This window comes from Rhinolophus ferrumequinum, chromosome 22 (assembly GCF_004115265.2).
Source record: "Rhinolophus ferrumequinum isolate MPI-CBG mRhiFer1 chromosome 22, mRhiFer1_v1.p, whole genome shotgun sequence".
Classification (NCBI taxonomy): Eukaryota; Metazoa; Chordata; class Mammalia; order Chiroptera; family Rhinolophidae; genus Rhinolophus; species Rhinolophus ferrumequinum.
Window position 1 is genome coordinate 8065892 of NC_046305.1, and position 16346 is coordinate 8082237.

At 44.2% G+C, this 16346-nt stretch overlaps 1 protein-coding gene across 2 annotated transcripts in view; it reads left to right on the top strand.

Annotated features, from left to right (window-relative positions):
• The window catches only part of SUCO (SUN domain containing ossification factor), a 59872-nt gene extending 56147 nt beyond the window's left edge, over positions 1-3725 (top strand). For both annotated transcript variants that reach the window (XM_033092760.1, XM_033092759.1), the window contains exons 23-24: positions 414-469; positions 1716-3725. In XM_033092760.1, the coding sequence (XP_032948651.1) occupies positions 414-469; positions 1716-2159 (500 nt within the window). In that variant the 3' untranslated portion in view covers positions 2160-3725. The remainder of the gene's footprint in view (positions 1-413; positions 470-1715) is intronic.
• The last annotated feature ends 12621 nt before the right edge of the window (positions 3726-16346 follow it).

Below are 16346 nucleotides of genomic sequence, written 5' to 3' on the forward strand. Positions count from 1 at the left end.
GTTAGCCCACATTTGCAACACAGTGTCGTGTAGTCTTTTAGGGAAACATTCAGCTGATCAGTAGGTTTGGTATTAGCTTACCCGAGAATGGTACTGCTCTCATCAGGAAAGAGCGTAGGACTAGGCCCCCAGGAGAACCTTACTGTGCTGGCTGAGGAGCATCTGTGAGGTGAACACTTAGGGAAGTTATGTGAAGGTGTCCAAGCCCCAAATAAGAAGGGGACCACCTCCCACCTTGTTGGTTTTGGGTTATTAATTTAAATTGCATGAATATATGGTTAACTTGGTACAAATAAGTATTTGTTGGTTCTATTAGGAAAAATCACTAAGGGCTAATATAATATTTTATAGTGCTTAATCACAGTATTTTCTGCTTTACATCTGCTTTTTCTTTTTTATTTTTTTACTTATAGTAGACCCAAATGCTTTGTACATTGTAGAACCCCTCAAGTTCTCTCCAGAAAAAAAGGTAATATTTTATTTCTTTTCAAGTGTATTGGTGTGTTTTGTGGTAGTAGATGAAGAAGTAGGTTGAAAGATTTAATATAACCTTTAAGTGGTCCTTACATAACTGTTTCTTTTTAGTCATGGTGATGAAAAAAATGTTTACAGCGTCAGCAAACTGCAATCCATAAGCCACATCTGGCCTGTGGCATGTTTTATATGAGCCTGGAGCCATTTTTTAAAGGATTGTAAAATTAAAATAATATGCCAGAGACATAATATGTGACCTGCAAAGCCTACAATAGTTACTGTGTGGTCTCCAGGGAAAAAGCCTGCCGATCCTGGCTGAAAATCAGTGTTTATTGAGTATCAGTGCATGTCAGTTACCATGGTGCCCTATCCTGTATCTTCCCAACAACCTGAGTTCTTCCAAGAGAAAACTGAAACCCAAAGTTTTGTCTTCTTTAAATGACCCATTCAGTAGGTGGCAGATCTCAGAATATACGTAGGCCTTTTGGTTATAAAGCCTGTGCTTTTTTCCATTTCGCCTCACAAAGTAGGTTGTGCGCAAGTATTTTGATTAGAGGTGATTGTCTGTGGGTGACAGAACGGGGGCTTTAGAGCCAAATAGCCTCGGATTCCATCCCAGCTTGGCACTGACTATGTCTTGACGTGGGCAGGGACTCAAAAACCAGGAATAAAATCCTCACTTTTCAGGGTTAGTAAGTAAGATATACGTGAAAACAACTAGGATAGTAGATACTCAGATGTTGGTTAGTGCCCCCTAAGTCTGCATTCAGAGGTGGCAGGTGAGAGTTTTGATTGAGTAGTAGTTACTAAATACTCTGTTTCCCCAAAAATAAGACCTAGCCAGATGATCAGCTCTAATGTGTCTTTTGGAGCAAAAATTAATATAAGACCTGGTATTATATTACATTGTATTATATTATAACTATAGTTATATATTATATTATATAAGACCTGGTCTTACATTATAGTAAAATAAGACCGGGTCTTATATTAATTTTTGCTCCAAAAGACACATTAGTGCTGATGGTCCGGCTGGGTCTTATTTTCAGGGAAACACGGTAAGAAGGTCATGATGATTGATGTCTGTACAGAACGTAATGGTGTGTTTTGCTGTTCATGACACGCTTTACTTTTCACCAGGAGGTGGCACTATCCTCCATTAGCTCAGCTCTCTAGATGTTTGATTTGGTAACTAGCTACTGGAGCTCTAATTCCTACCCCTTCTTTTACTCACGTTATAGAAGAAACGCTGCAAGTACAAAACAGAAAAAATTGAGACCGTAAAGCCAGCAGATCCATTGCACCCTATAGCCAATGGAGACATAAAAGGAAGGAAGCCCTTTACGAACCAGAGAGATTTTTCTAATATGGGAGGCGTTTATCACTCATCTTATAAGGGTCCTCCATCTGAAGGAAGCTCGGAAACTTCGTCACAGTCAGAAGAGTCCTATTTTTGTGGCATTTCAGCTTGCACAAGTCTGTGCAACGGACAGACCCAAAAGACAAAGACTGAGAAGAGGGCTTTAAAACGAAGGCGCTCTAAAGTCCAAGACCAAGGAAAGTTGATAAAAGCTCTGATACAGACTAAGTCAGGGTCATTGCCGAGCCTGCATGACATCATGAAAGGAAACAAAGAGATCACCGTGGGAACATTAGGTGTTACAGCAGTCTCGGGACATACCTAGAATTAATCGAACTTTTCATACTGGAGACTTTATTGTTGTTCTTTGAAGAACAGTCTGTGGTATTTGAAGGGTTTGTGGGGGTGGGGGGAGAAAATAGTAACGGGAAAAGTATTCAGAAATTATGATTTCTGCCTTTTTAAAAAGTAGGTGGGATTGTGTCAATCTTGGTTAACAAGCTGCAGTTCTACAAGGCTGATCAGTTCTTGCAAGGACACCGGTAAACGTTTTATACAGATGTTTTTTCACAGATTAATTACTGGGGCAAAAGTAATGTGGAAGCCCAGTCCTTGGGTGGGATAGGAACGGAAGCCTAAACCTTTTCCTTTAGCTTTGTTCCTATTTCTCGCACCTTCCCATATTTATGTGCCTTTTGTCTATTTATAATGCCACTGGAAGAGGAGGGGGAATTTTTTCTGTCATTTGATTTTTATTTTTTATTTTTTATAACTTTGTTAGTTTTCTGAAGCCGCAAACACTACAAGGCTTTAAGGTTATCTGCACCTGAAGTTCAGCAGTGGGGTCAGACAGTGGAAAGATCCTGAAGACCTGTCAGCAAGACCTGGTTAGCCAACTCACTTGAAACAAATGCTTGCTGGAATTTTTAAGTCTGTTCTTTTAGGTAAATGGTGATAATGTTATTTTCTTTTAACTTATTCACACTAGCTTTTTTTCAGTTATTAATTCAATGAGGAAAACACAACCACAAGATCTTTTCTTACATATGACTGATATTTGCAGATAACTGTTTTATAAATTCACCTTTTAAACACATTTAACCACTTGTACAGGTTTTCTTTATCTACATTACATTTTGAACATCTGCAATAAGCAGTAATTCTCCAGCGTTTCCATTACTACATATAGAAAATGTGAAGGTTTGTCAGATGAGTGCAGGCCTCACGTGACGGAATCAAAGCGTGTGGACACGTGCACGGAACCAGCAGTGAGCGTCAAGCCTTGTCCATCGGTCAAGTCGAAAGGGATTGTATAGTCCTTGATGTTTGCTTGCTTTGTAGTGGCTGCAAACGTGCAGAGGTATCCATGTGTGAGGTCCATGTGTCTGTCTTCATTTTGTCCTTTTTTCCCTTTAATTGGCAGCGACTGTCTTTGAGTAAAATGATTTGTTAGTATGTGTTTGTACAGTAATGAGTGAAAGTGGAAAATTTCTTTCTGAAAGGGAGAGGATTGACCATTTTGTGTTGTAAGACTTAACTTATTGAGCACTTTTAGTAATAACTATTTTTAGACTTCTCTAATACCTTTCTGGGGGTATTGTTTGTAATGTGACTTATTTAAAGCCTTTTTTGTTTGTTTAAGTTGCTGCTTTAGGTTGACAGTATGTTCTAGGTGATTTACATTTTTTTCCAGTCTGTACAATTAGCCATTCAGAGCAAGAGGCCTGATTGTATAGAAACCCACTGAGAAGCGGTCCAGAGTGCAGGCGGGGCGGGAAGTCACCCCGTGGCAGCACCCCGTGTCGTGGGAAGGTGACTTTTCACTGTAGCTACGGAGCTGTAGTGCCATTAGAAACTGTGAATTTCCAAATAAATCTGAACACTTGTCTTTTAATTACTGGCTCTTCTGTTCTTTGAAGGAGAACTTACAGTTTTGTTGTTCTGAACATAGATTTAAGTTTTTGCCACTTTAAAAACTAAATTCAGCAGTGCCTTGTTACGTAATTATCACATTGCACCCAACTACAAACTGATTGAACTTTCACACATACTGTTCCCATTACGATCATAATTTCACCATTTCAAACGCTAAAATGAGTGTTCTGAATTTCTGTTTACTGGAGAGAATACACGTATGTGCTTTTTCTCTCGTTAGGTGCCATCTTTAAGATTTCTCATTTTTAATTTTTTCCATGTCTAATATGGAAACACTTTACAACTTGGGTTTTGTTTTTCCTCTCTGATGTTATACCTACCTAAAGAGAAGAAGTGAAAATTCTTGCCGATAGTAGATTTGTGCGTGGTATGCAGCAGAGCTGCATGTATATATAAACGGCGTTCAGTGTTCAATAGCCTACCTCCTCATTCTTCGAATGGTAAAGAATTAAAACACTGTGAAGAAAGAGGGATTCACCAGGAGAAAGAATACAAGTCAAACAGTTCTTTGTATTGGACTTTTTAAAATATTGAGTTACACGTACATATAATTTGAAGAATTAAATAGCTTTATAAGGCTTATACAGAAAAGCAGTTTTCTGTTCTCTGCCGCTACACCCCCACCCCCACCACCAGGGATTTCCTGCTCCCCACCAGCTACTGTGTCCAACTCCTTATCTCCAATTAGTGTGCTTATTTTGCCACTTACTGATTTTCCAGTTTTAGATCTACCCCCAATTCAGATACATCAACTTGTAGGCATGAATATGAAACAGAAACTTATATTTGTTCACCTGAACACATCTAATTAACCTCACAGTATATTAAATAACGTCCATATAGAAATACTGAGCCCTACGTTTCATAGAATAAAGTTACTCATATTCAGTAGAATAAAGAAACTCTACGTTTCATAAAATAAAGTTATTAAAAACCTCATGCTTTCCCCCCAACTTCTTAATTTGAAAAATCTCAAATCCACCAAAAAGTTGAATTGAATACCATGTACGTCTTCCCAGATTCAACAGTTAACATCACACACACAGCTACTCTACACATTTTTCAGGTGGATCATTTGAAAGTTAGTTGAGACGTATGACCCTTTAGCTCTGAGTACTTAAGCGTGTGTTTTCGAAGAATCGGGACATTTACCTACATGACCATGATGCTAGTATCAGCCCTAGCTTGGATTCCATGGTCAGTCCTTAGAATCACTCCTTTACATACACTTTCAGCTTTCTTGCCTCTCTCTTGCTTTGATGTACCTGCTGGGCAAAAGCACAACCCTGGTTAGATCCAGCTTCCTGCCTACTGCACACCATCCACAAGTCACAGCAGGCCAGGTCGCGGCACCGGGACTGTACTCACTTCGATTTCCACTTACAGATTCAAGCCGGCCCTTAGTGCCCCATTAAGAGAAATGGCTATTCGTTCGAGAGGGATATTTATCTTAATGCCTTTACTAAATTTTTTTCTTCAGTTGGCATAGAATTTGGATTTTATCAGATGCTTGTGAACATCCAGTTAGCAATTTTTAAAATTCTCTCTTATGTAATTATTCTGATAGATTGTCTAATGTGAAGTCATCCTTGATTCATCCTTCGATAAATCAACGTGATTTTTAAATCTATAGTTCTGTTTTGGGTTCTGTATTGGTCAGATTGGGTTGGGCTATCTTTCAATAACAAATCAACTCTAATCTCAGTGGATTAACACAATGAAATCTGTTCCTCACTTGTGGAAAGTCCAACGCAGGGTGGTGGGCCCTTCTCAATCTTAAGACAGTGATACTTGGAACACAGTGTCTCAAAGGTTGATGCAATAGGGGAAGAAAGTATGGAGAAGGCACACTTGGTCTTAACTACCTCAGAATGACTCGTTATTTACATTCACATTCCAATGTAAGCTTAGTGACATTGTCCCAGCCCAACTGCAAGGGAAGCTGGGAAATAAAGTTCTGCGTACCCAAGAAGGAGGGAGTGTGTGAACATAGGTCACTGTCTCTGCCAAAGAGTCTTTAAAATTCTTCTGTTATACATCTATCTGTCTGTCAGCCTGTGTCTTCTATAGGGATGCGAAGATCTGTTTCACAGTTTCCTGAAGCATCGTTTTCAGTCATAATTTTCCAAGACAAATTTTGTGTCTGTATCTTCAGGATGCTTTTTCTTTCCCTTCCTCTGCAGAGTATAAGACACTCTTCTTAACTCATTTGTGTAAGAAGATACATTCAGAGTCAGCACTTTTAACAGTCTGGGTGTTTATATTGTTTTAGGCCCTTCTTTTTTGTCCATTAAAAGTGGTGACGCAATCACGTTTAGGCCTGGGTATTTTCTTGCCCCAGTACTCTTACGCATAATGTTTTCCTCCAACTAGTATCTTTCCTTGTCACACTGCCTAAGTCTGACCCAGGGGAGGCTATGATGTTTGATTCCATCACGCACTTCTAGTGGAGTTTTCCTGTCTTTGCTCTTCCCTACGTCAAGTGTAGGGGCTCTACCTCCCAGAATGCAACGCAGTATCCTCGCTTCACATCTGCTCAAGTCCAGCTCTTTTCTGGGAGGTGCTCTGTCTCATGGACGTAGAAAGAATACCTGTAGTGTGTAACTACCGGATAAAATACATATATGAGTCCTTCCCAAAGGCGTTTCGTTCAGTGAGGTGAAGTGAATATTTTATGAGCACTATCCATGAGGCCGGGACCACCGCCGCCCTTAACTTGAAGAAGTCGGCAGAGTCCAGTTCTAAGAATCAGGCAGCAGTGAGGAGAAATGAACGGCCTTCGTTCGCATCAGTGGTAAAGAAAAGTCTTCTGTCCCCAACAGCAGGCAATCACAATTCTTATTTATTGGGGTTTATGGAACTTTAAAAGAGGAAGTACAAAAATGACTCAAAATCCCCACATGAAAAAGAATATTGATTTAAGGGAGCGTGAGATGCTAATGACCATCAAAGAGGCCGTACTTCAAAATCATGACGAGCACAGCAGAGCGGAAGTTGTGGCTCTCCTTCCCCCCAAGCGTCTCTGATCTCCCCCAACACCCCCAGAACACCCTGCACACGTGTAGCAAGAGCCCCACCCGAGCTTGATGAGCACTAATGGTGGGGGGGGCAGTCTACCCCAGAGCATAGCATCGACGTCACTCAAATGCCTGCAATAGTGACCACAGGGCCATAGTGCCTATTCCAGCTGTGGCACATGGCTGTTGGCCTAGGAATAGTTACGTCAGGTAAATAAAACTGGGCATTTCAGAGTGTGTGTTCTTTTCCCTGCAGTAAGAGCCATCTCTGCTGGCTATTTGAAGGTTGTTCGTAAGCCTTTCTTATCAGGAGCCTTTGTTACCTGAGCCTGGAGCCAAGGAGCTCACCTTTAGTCAGTCCTGTGGTGACTGAACTGATTCATAGACTGGTATTTATGACCAATAAATTATCAGTTAATCTTTGAACGGGTGGCTGTGGCTTTGTATTTCCATTCTACAATATTCATGAAAGAGGAGCCACAACCAAAAAACAACCTAGACCTGAAATTGAAGGAAATGATTTGTTCTCGAGATTTCCACAGAGGAACATTCGTTGCTAATATATTTCATACCCCCTCTAAGAGGAATTACAGGCGCACAGACTCCCACTGGTGATGAGGTGAACTAGTTTTCCCCAAATCTGTAATCTGATTTTTCATCCTGTGTTTTATAGATCTTAGGGCTCTTTCTCTGTGGAATCTAGGAACTGTTAGCAACTGATGTATTAGCCTGAGTTCAAAAGGGGTCTGACAGATCTTTTATTGTCTAACCCATTTCAAAACTTTTCCTGAGTGCACAATCTAGGTCTTTCAAATCTTCTAGTCCACTAGCACATTCTCCCAACATAAACAGCCTTTGGGGGGTGCGGGGGGTGGACAACAGGCCCAGCCAGGTGCTGCTATTGGCTGTGTCAAGCCTTGTCCTGCATTCTTTGTGGTGGCCTGAGAAGAAAAGATTACACAGATGCTTGTGCGTGTCTGTGTATCTTCCAAGGAAAAAAAAACCATCACTTTCAGACAAAGACTGTCTAGATACACATTTAAAGAAATGTGTTCGAAGCTTCTTCATCGCTCCACACGTGCCTCTATTCTAACATTGAATCGTGATGTTACCATGACAACCATTTGCTTATATGGCTGTCTATCCCTCCTGACAAAACAGTGAGGTCCTGTGTTTAAATTCTCCAGGAGTGGTAGGGTGAAAAACTATAGGACAAAGGAACGTGTCGCTCTGCCTGCGCAGAGCAGAGTGTTGAGCTGTGTCTTGAAGAACAAGAAGGAGTTTACCAGGCAGTGGAAGCAGTGGTGACGGGCAGTGTCGGGAAGGGTAGGGCTTAGAAGTGGGCATCATGAGGGCATTTCATCCAGAGAAAGCCCTACAAAGCCCAGAGGCATAAAGTGCAGTGCGCTTCATAGCCAGAGCTGGCCGTTGACCAGATGGATTTTAATCTCCTTCCCAGGATCAAGGCCATCAGATTCTTCTTCTCTCTCCTCCTGGCTTTCTCTCGTCATATGAAGATGCCATTACTGAACCGCCATCACAAGCTTTCTGCTCATGGAGATTCATTAGTAGGTGTGGGACCTCCAAACTCCTGTCTAGTCTCATTGTGACCGTAGGCTTGTGTTTGAGACGATGGCTTGGCTGTCATTGTAGATCCCTGCGGGTCCTCATTGGTTCTATCCTGGGCTAATCAACTTCTGTTTCTAAAATCTATGAGCACCATAGGGACATCTCATCCTTTTTAAGCAAAGAGTGGGAAAGATGAATCACTTCCTCATTTTCTTCATTGCCTTTCTCCACAGAGGACATTAAAAAAAATAAATAAATAAAAATAACAACAAAAAACAACTCCAAAAAAAAAAAAAAAAACAACTCCAAAGGAAGTATAAGAGTAAAACATAGTTTTTAAATAGTAATCAGCCTGGAAGAAGCTAAAGACACAAATGACCCGGGAGACTGAGTTCAGAAGACTGAGTCAAGGAAAAGATCGACCCTCATAGGTATTTATGTCAGCAAAACAATGACTCTCCCTTACAGAAAACAAGACTTCACATCAAAGAGGTAAGCTACCCGGGGGAATAATTTCTCTTGAGTAACTGGAGACTGAGGCCACGTCTGATCTCTGCTGCTCGTTATTCAAGAGTTTTGCTTCTCAGATCGTGTGCCAGGTGTGTCTCAGAGTAGGGGCCAGTGTGGTGTAGATCGTCCCCGCCCATGGATCCCATCCGATGGACCTGCCAGGGCCCCTCCTCTCTGGGGGTCACTGGCCTAAAATGCACCTTCTTCATCTGAGTTTGGCAGAGGGTCTCTGAGAAAGCTGGAATTCTATGCAAATTTTGAGTTATTGTTACTTGTCTAGGGGTCTTGACTTTCATCAAGTTTGCAAAGGGTTCTCACTCGCAAGCAGGTTTAAAACTCCCATGTTTTGTACAATTGTGCTTTGAATCCTTCCTTTTTTTCCTTTTTGTGGGGGGAGTGGGTGGGAGGGGATTTAGTGGTGGGAGGGAAAAAATGGTGAAACCTCCCTTTGATGGTTAGTCACATCTCCCTTGAAGTGGGATCTGAAGGACCCGGGAAAAATCACATCAGAACCCTTTTCATCAGGCTATTTTCAAAGTTCTGGTAATAATCACAAATTATGCTAATGAGGAAGAAATGGGAAGACACCCTCGATAGAGGCCTGTGTTTGTGCACGGCTTAGATACAAATGAGGCCCGTACAGAAGCAGGAGGTTTTATGCATGACCGCAGAAGCGTGGTGCAAACAAGTATGACGATTAAAAGAAAGGCCGCAAGAAGGGGGGAGTTGTGCACGAGGCCAAGCTTGCAAAAATGCAACATCGAACTACAAGGACCTCTTTTTTTTGTTTCTAGAAGAAGACATCTGTGACAAGTGGAAGTTCACTGATGACAGAGAGTGGCAGAGTAGCCACATCTTGTCTCCACCTGGGGAGGTAAGAAAACAAACCTCTTATAAGGGGAGATTTCTGGCTCTCACACTTGTTGATTGGGCAAAAGACCTGGACAATTTCATTGGCAGGAAAGTTAATAATCTAGGTCACAATTTCTGATTCAAATCTGCGGGGTCAAATATTTTCTTCTTACAAAGAAATGAGTGCGTGCCTGGCTATGGTATAACACCCCCAAAATGGGTCAGCTTTCTGTGGTCAAACTAATATTTGATCATGATTCACCTTTTCACAGTTATGTAAATAGTCACGCTAGTAGGAAAAGACTCTAAATACTCTTGCCTCATGGCGAGTCAGGTCAAAAATTGTCACCAAATGAATTCAATTTAGGGCTTACAGCCAAGTGAGTTATGAGAAATTCCCAGTTTTTAGGCCTTCATGGAAGAGGGATTTCAGATCTGTATCATACGTACATACATGTACAGGTCTTTGCAACTCAACGTATAAAATATTCTATAGAAAACATGCACATACCACCTATTGAAAATCATTGCAGAAATTGTCTAGGTATTGCTATTCAGAATCAATTCAGTTGGACAATTTTTAAAATACTGAGGACATCTGTTGCTTTCAGATGTCTCCTACTCCTAGTTTCTGTTTCTTTTTTTTTTTTTTAATTTATTGGGGTGACAATTGTTAGTAAAATTACATAGATTTCAGGTGTGCAATTCTGTATCACATCATCTATAAATTACATTGTGTGTTCACCACCCAGAGTCAGCTCCCCTTCCATCACCATACATTTGATCCCCCTTACCCTCATCCCCCACCCCCCAACCCCTTTACCCTCTGGTAACCACTAAATTACGTTCCCCAGATTAATTTTCAAACCCCGTGGCCATCCTGTGGTCACCGACTGCCCTCCAATCCCCTCCCCCTCCCCCCTACTCCCACCCCCCCCGCCCATCTAGCAACCCTCAGTTTTTCCTCTTTGTCTCCAAAACTGTTTCTGATTAGTTCATTCACTTATTCTTTTCTTTAGATTCCGCAAATAAGTGAGATCATATGGTACTTATCTTTCTCTGTCTGACTTATTTCACTTAACATAATGTTCTCTAGGTTAGTTTCTGTTTCTTGAAAGTTACATATTGTCTTCACACTCAAAGGGACAGGTTTCGGATATTCAGGAATGAGATGCGTCTGAGTCTGGTGAATGTGACGTACTAATACAGATAAATGTTTGGTCACGTCCTGGGTTCCCAGCACTCAGCTCCTAAACCTGTGGGATCTCCAGAGTGAGGAGTATCTTTTGTAATTGAATGAGGTGATTGGTGGATGGGGGCTCCTAGTTGGCTTCAGAGTTTGGGGGGCGGGGCTGGTGGCCAGAAAGACCGAGACATGACTACAGGGTTGGAACTTGCAGCCCTCCACCGGCGCTCTGGGGAGGGCAGAGAGGGGCTAGAGACTGATTCAAACACCGAATGACCAAGGATTGACTTCATTCTGTCTGTATCATGAAACCTACATTAAAAACCCTAAACAATGGAGCTTGGAGAGCTTTGGGGTTGGTAAACACGTGGAGGTGCGAGGAGGGTGCCTGGAGGCTTGCACCCCTGATCTGTAGCTGCTCAGTCAGAAGTAGGGGAGGCCTGACTTTGAGCCACCCTCTGAAGTCGGGGGGAAGTCCATGGGACGGGGTGCCTAAGCTGTTGGGAAGTCCCGGAAGTTAGTGTCAGAATTGAAGCGAATTGCTGAACATCCAGTTGGTGTCTGGAGAATGGGAGCGTTGGTTGCTGGTACTGGAAGACACCCCAGAGTGAGGCGTTCTTCATGGTGATTCTCAAACTGTGTTCTTCTGGAACACCGGTGTTGCTCAGCTGACTCAGGTCCTCTGTTGTGGTAGCTGAATAACGCGAGTTTCTAAAATTGCTGGAAAAGAAGTGCAGACGTCCTCAAATTGTGCTTCGTGAAGACAAAAGTCAGAGATAAACTTAACCTCCAGTCACAGAGGCACATGGAGTTACCAGCGTCTGACCTGGGACCAGAAAACTGTGCCCAGCACCCTAGATGGCGCGTGCCCTGGCACTGAGACCAACTTGAAACCAACGGATCTCACTTTTGACCTTGACTTGGCTCCTTAAAACTGTTCCACCTTGGGCTAATTATTCACTATTTCTAAGTCTCAGTTTCCCTTTCTTTTATCTACATTATCTATATCATCTATCATCTATGATCTATCATCTATTTTCTATCAATCATTTGCCATCTGTCATTATTTCTAGCGCTCCGTCTAGCCATCTGTGGTAGACATTAAACTATTCATCAGTATCCATTTCCTCTTACTTTCAAAGTTCTGGTAATAATCACAGATTATGCTAATGAAGAAGAAATGGGAAGACACCCTCTGTAGAAGCCTGTGTTTGTGCACGGGCTTACAAATGGTGCCTGTACAGAAGCAGGAGGTTTTATGCATGACCACAGAAGCGTGGTGCAAACAAGTATGACGATTAAAAGAAAGGCCACAGGAAGGGGGGAGCTGTGCGTCTTACTTCTATACATTAGGATGAATACACACACACACACACACACACACACACTCACACCTACACATGGCCTGCTCTGGCCAATGAAATATGAGGAGAGGTGATGACTTGTGTCCCTTGTAGTAGAAGCATTTAAGAGCTTGTACCAATTTTCCATCTCTCCTTCTCCTGGCTGCAGGTTGGCAGTGTACATGGTGATACCTTAGGTGGCCAGGTACCAGCCACTGTGGACTTTGTGTGAACAAGAAATGCACTATTGTTATGCTAGTGAGATTTTGGCATTGTTTGTTAGTTAACCTAACTTAACTAATACATAGTCCTGTCTTATTTCCAAAAGGAGTTGAAGTAGCTTAAAGAGAAATATAGTACAATAGGGTAAAGTGACTGAATAAACTAAGGATAGCATATAATAACGTTTGCCTGTCAGAGTCATTGGGAGATGACGTTATTTACCCATCAGTGTGATTGATAATCGGTAGATGGAACAATATGAGACTCCAGCTCAGTTCTGCGTTTGGACCTTTCTGTTTGATGTCCCTCCCCAGCCCAGATACCTCTTCCACTTCCCGCCATGCTCAGGGAGGCCCTTCCTGACCTAGTTACTTACAATTATAACCCAGTTTTCTCCACCTCACACTCATTATTACCTTTATTTCTTTTTTTCCATCATACTTATCACCATCTTACTTGTTTTCTGTCTTCTCCAACACTAGAGTGGAAGCTCCATGAGGGCAGGGGTCTTTATCTGTTTTGTTCCCTGCTATGTCCTCAGACCCAGAACAATGCCTGACATACAGTCAGCATCCATACGTATTTTTGAGTGAGTTCTAAATCAATAAATTGTGACTTGATAGGAGTTTTCTGAATCCTTGGTACAGACACCAAAGTGGAGGTAAGTAGCCATTGCCTGGCACTCCAGTGTTTGGGAGAACAAGGCACATGTGTCACTGAGAACAGCCTTCTCCGTGGACACCGTCCTTGACCTTGCCTGTCCGTCAGTGCCTTCCCTGCCTCTGCTCCCTCCCCAGCAGGCTGGTTTTGAGAGCTGCTACCCACGAGACAGGCTTCAACAACCACGTAATGAGAACTAAAATAAAACCATGATTTACATTTTTTGAGCACTTATGGTGTGCTAGCTTCCAGGCTAAGTACGTTCCGTTCATGATCTATTTTGAATTTTTTAAAAAAACCCTGAATTCAGTATTATTATTATTATCTGTATTTTAAAGACGAGGACTTTCAGGCTTAAAGATGGTAAACAATGTGCCCAAGGACACATTCGCAGTAAGTGAGGATGCAGGTGTTTTAGTTCTCTGTTGCCATATAGAAGGCCCCCAAACATAGCGACTTTAAGCATTCATTATTTATCTTGGTTCTGTGGATTGGATGGGTTCAGCTGGATGGTTCTCTCTTGGAGTCTCTCATATGACTGCATATGGTTGTGGTTGGATGGCAGCTGGCCTACATTCCAAGATGACTTTCACATGTCTGGCCTCTCAGAGCGGATGGCTGCCGGGCATCTCTCTGTCTACATGGCACCCCCCGCCCCCGTTGTTAGCTTGGGCTTCCTCACAGCATGGAGGCCTCTAGGTAGTCAGATGTATGACTAGTTTCTTATGAACTGGCAGTGTCTCTTCCGTTGCATTCTAGTAGTTACACAGGCCCAGCTCAGATTCCTCGGGGAGGGGACATAAATATTGGGAAGCGTGGTTCCTTCGGGGGTGATTTTGGCGACTGCATCTCGGGGGGGGTTTTTCAATCAGACGTCCTGAACCCAGGCTAGAGGTTGCAAACTCATTTATGTAGACGGAGTAGGTAGGTGACATGAGGAAGGAAGGCCTGATACAAGACGACTGAGACCGGAGAAAACCGTGGTGAGTGGGGGGGCACAGAACCAGGCCCTGGAGGCTGCCCCTGCACGGCCCCGCCTACAGCACCTCTGACTTGCTGTGCTCTGTGCATCTGTCTGTCTCCTGCTGCCCGAGTTTCCAGTGGTCACAGCCGCCTTTGTCGAACATTCTGAGAACCCCAGCCAGCGTGCCTGGAGGCTGGCTCAGTTTTCTAGAAGATCCACGGCGAAGGCTCCCTCTGCCTGTGTGGTGCCGCCCCATGGAACAAGATGAGGGCTGAATTTCTGTTGCTGGGGTGTGGAGTACCCACATGTTCCACTGCACTCTGGAACGCCTGAGCTCTCGAGCCCAGACCGCAGAGGGCTGTGGGCAGATTGCCCTCTGATCTGTCTCATCTCTGGAAACCCTGACTTTCAAGCTGTGTCAGAGCCGTTCCAAAAGAAAGTGACCGGGCTTGAACCCTTTGTGAGGAGAGGAACAGCCATGCGCGACAGGTGGCTGCCCAGGAAGCTGGTGCCCTGGAAGGGTGGCTGTGGGGGCGGCCCACCCGCGGGCACCACTGTGTGTACCTCATTTCGTGAGAGCAGGGCTGGTGGTGCAAGGGGACAGCTGGGTTGCAGCTGCAGCAAAGCTCGCTGCCCAGTGGACAGGCTGAGCCAGGCTGGCAGCAGTGCCTAGAGGAATCTGATTGGACGAGCAATGGGAACCAGGTCACACATCAGGTCGATAATTTCTCTTGAATTGGTTACGTGCTTCACGGGAGCTTTTCGGTTGAATGGGCCCAAACATTTTTTTTTTTAAACATAAAGTTCAAATAAATGGGTGGACATCCCTCTTCAAGCCCCATCTCACCTTCATCGGCCTCCATACAGTATTTCCTCAGCTCCCACTCGGGCCATTCCTCCCCTCTCAGTCCTAATAGATTTCTCTCCTTTTCACCCAGTAATGTGGAGGGTTCCAGAGTGTCCCCCTCCGTGCAGTGCAGTGACTGCTCCGTGATGCCCTCTGCTTCAGGCTGTCCGTGCTCTGGATGCCCCGAGCACGAGGACTGGCTGCTGCCTTTGCCCCGCTGGGGACGGCAGCGCAGAGCTCAGACACAGGCGGCTGCTCAGGGGTCCACGGAACACCCCAAGGACGCCGCAACACGCGCCTGTCGCTGGCCCTCTCCTGGACTCTGACGGCCTGCACGGGTCACACGCAGGGAGGGGCGTTGCCAGGAGACCTCAACGTGCTTCCGATCATGCGCAGATCAGGTTGGTAGAGCCCACGATATGGCATGAGGTTCAGAAAGGCGTGCTGTGCCTTCACTGCCCCTAACTCTCACAGCCATCGTACAGCCTGCGAGCCACACACCTGGGCGGCTGGGTAAATTCCTTGAGGACAAGGGTACCTTGTGTTCTACTGTGTGCCCACAATGCTATGTGGGGCCCAGGGCTCAGTGGGGCTTGGTACAAGGTAGCTCCTGGCTCTGCGGCGGCTCCTGAGCCTGCCATGTGCCCCCTCCTCCAAAGCCACATGGGGAGGAGGGGCTGATAACTACCTGGAAATCAACCAGGAGAGGCAACAAGAGATCAAGGCATCCACTAAAACTCAGGAGCTGAGGCTTTTTGAAATCACGAAGGGCTGATGGTGTGCTCCGGGACGGACAGACAGCGATCACAGAGAAGGAAGGACCTGGAGATCAGGGTGTCACTTATACAGGGAGGACACTTGGATCTTAGCGATAGAGCAGACGTGGCTGGCAATGAACCCCAATTCAAACCCTTTGGGTGCCTCTCAATTAAAAATTATTCTGGGGACCTGGAAAGCATTGTGGGAGTCAGAGGAGGCGAAACCTCATCAAAAGCAGTTTCACATGCTCGAGCTGAATCGCACTGGAAGGTTAGGTGGGTGGAGGACGAGACGTCAGCCCAGGATGAGCTCTTCCCTCTTGGGGAGCTCTGCTCTGCCACTTGGGCACCCTAACTGGATTCAGCACCCCCGTTTGGGTGGGGTTGACATTTCCTCATCTCACGAGTTGGCAGAATTCAGGCCAGTGACAGAACAGTGTCACCGCCCTGTCACTGAAACTCTTATTCTCTTTCAGCATCCACTCAGTGTCCTTGTTGTGGGTTTAGTAGGTCTCTTTTGGTTTCAAGTGACAGAAACCCAACTCAAAAAGGCCTTCACAGAAGGAAAAAAAAAAAAAGGAAAGAAAGACAACTGGATGGCTTCCACAATTTATAAAATGTGGGGGTAGATCTCCAAGATGAAGACCCG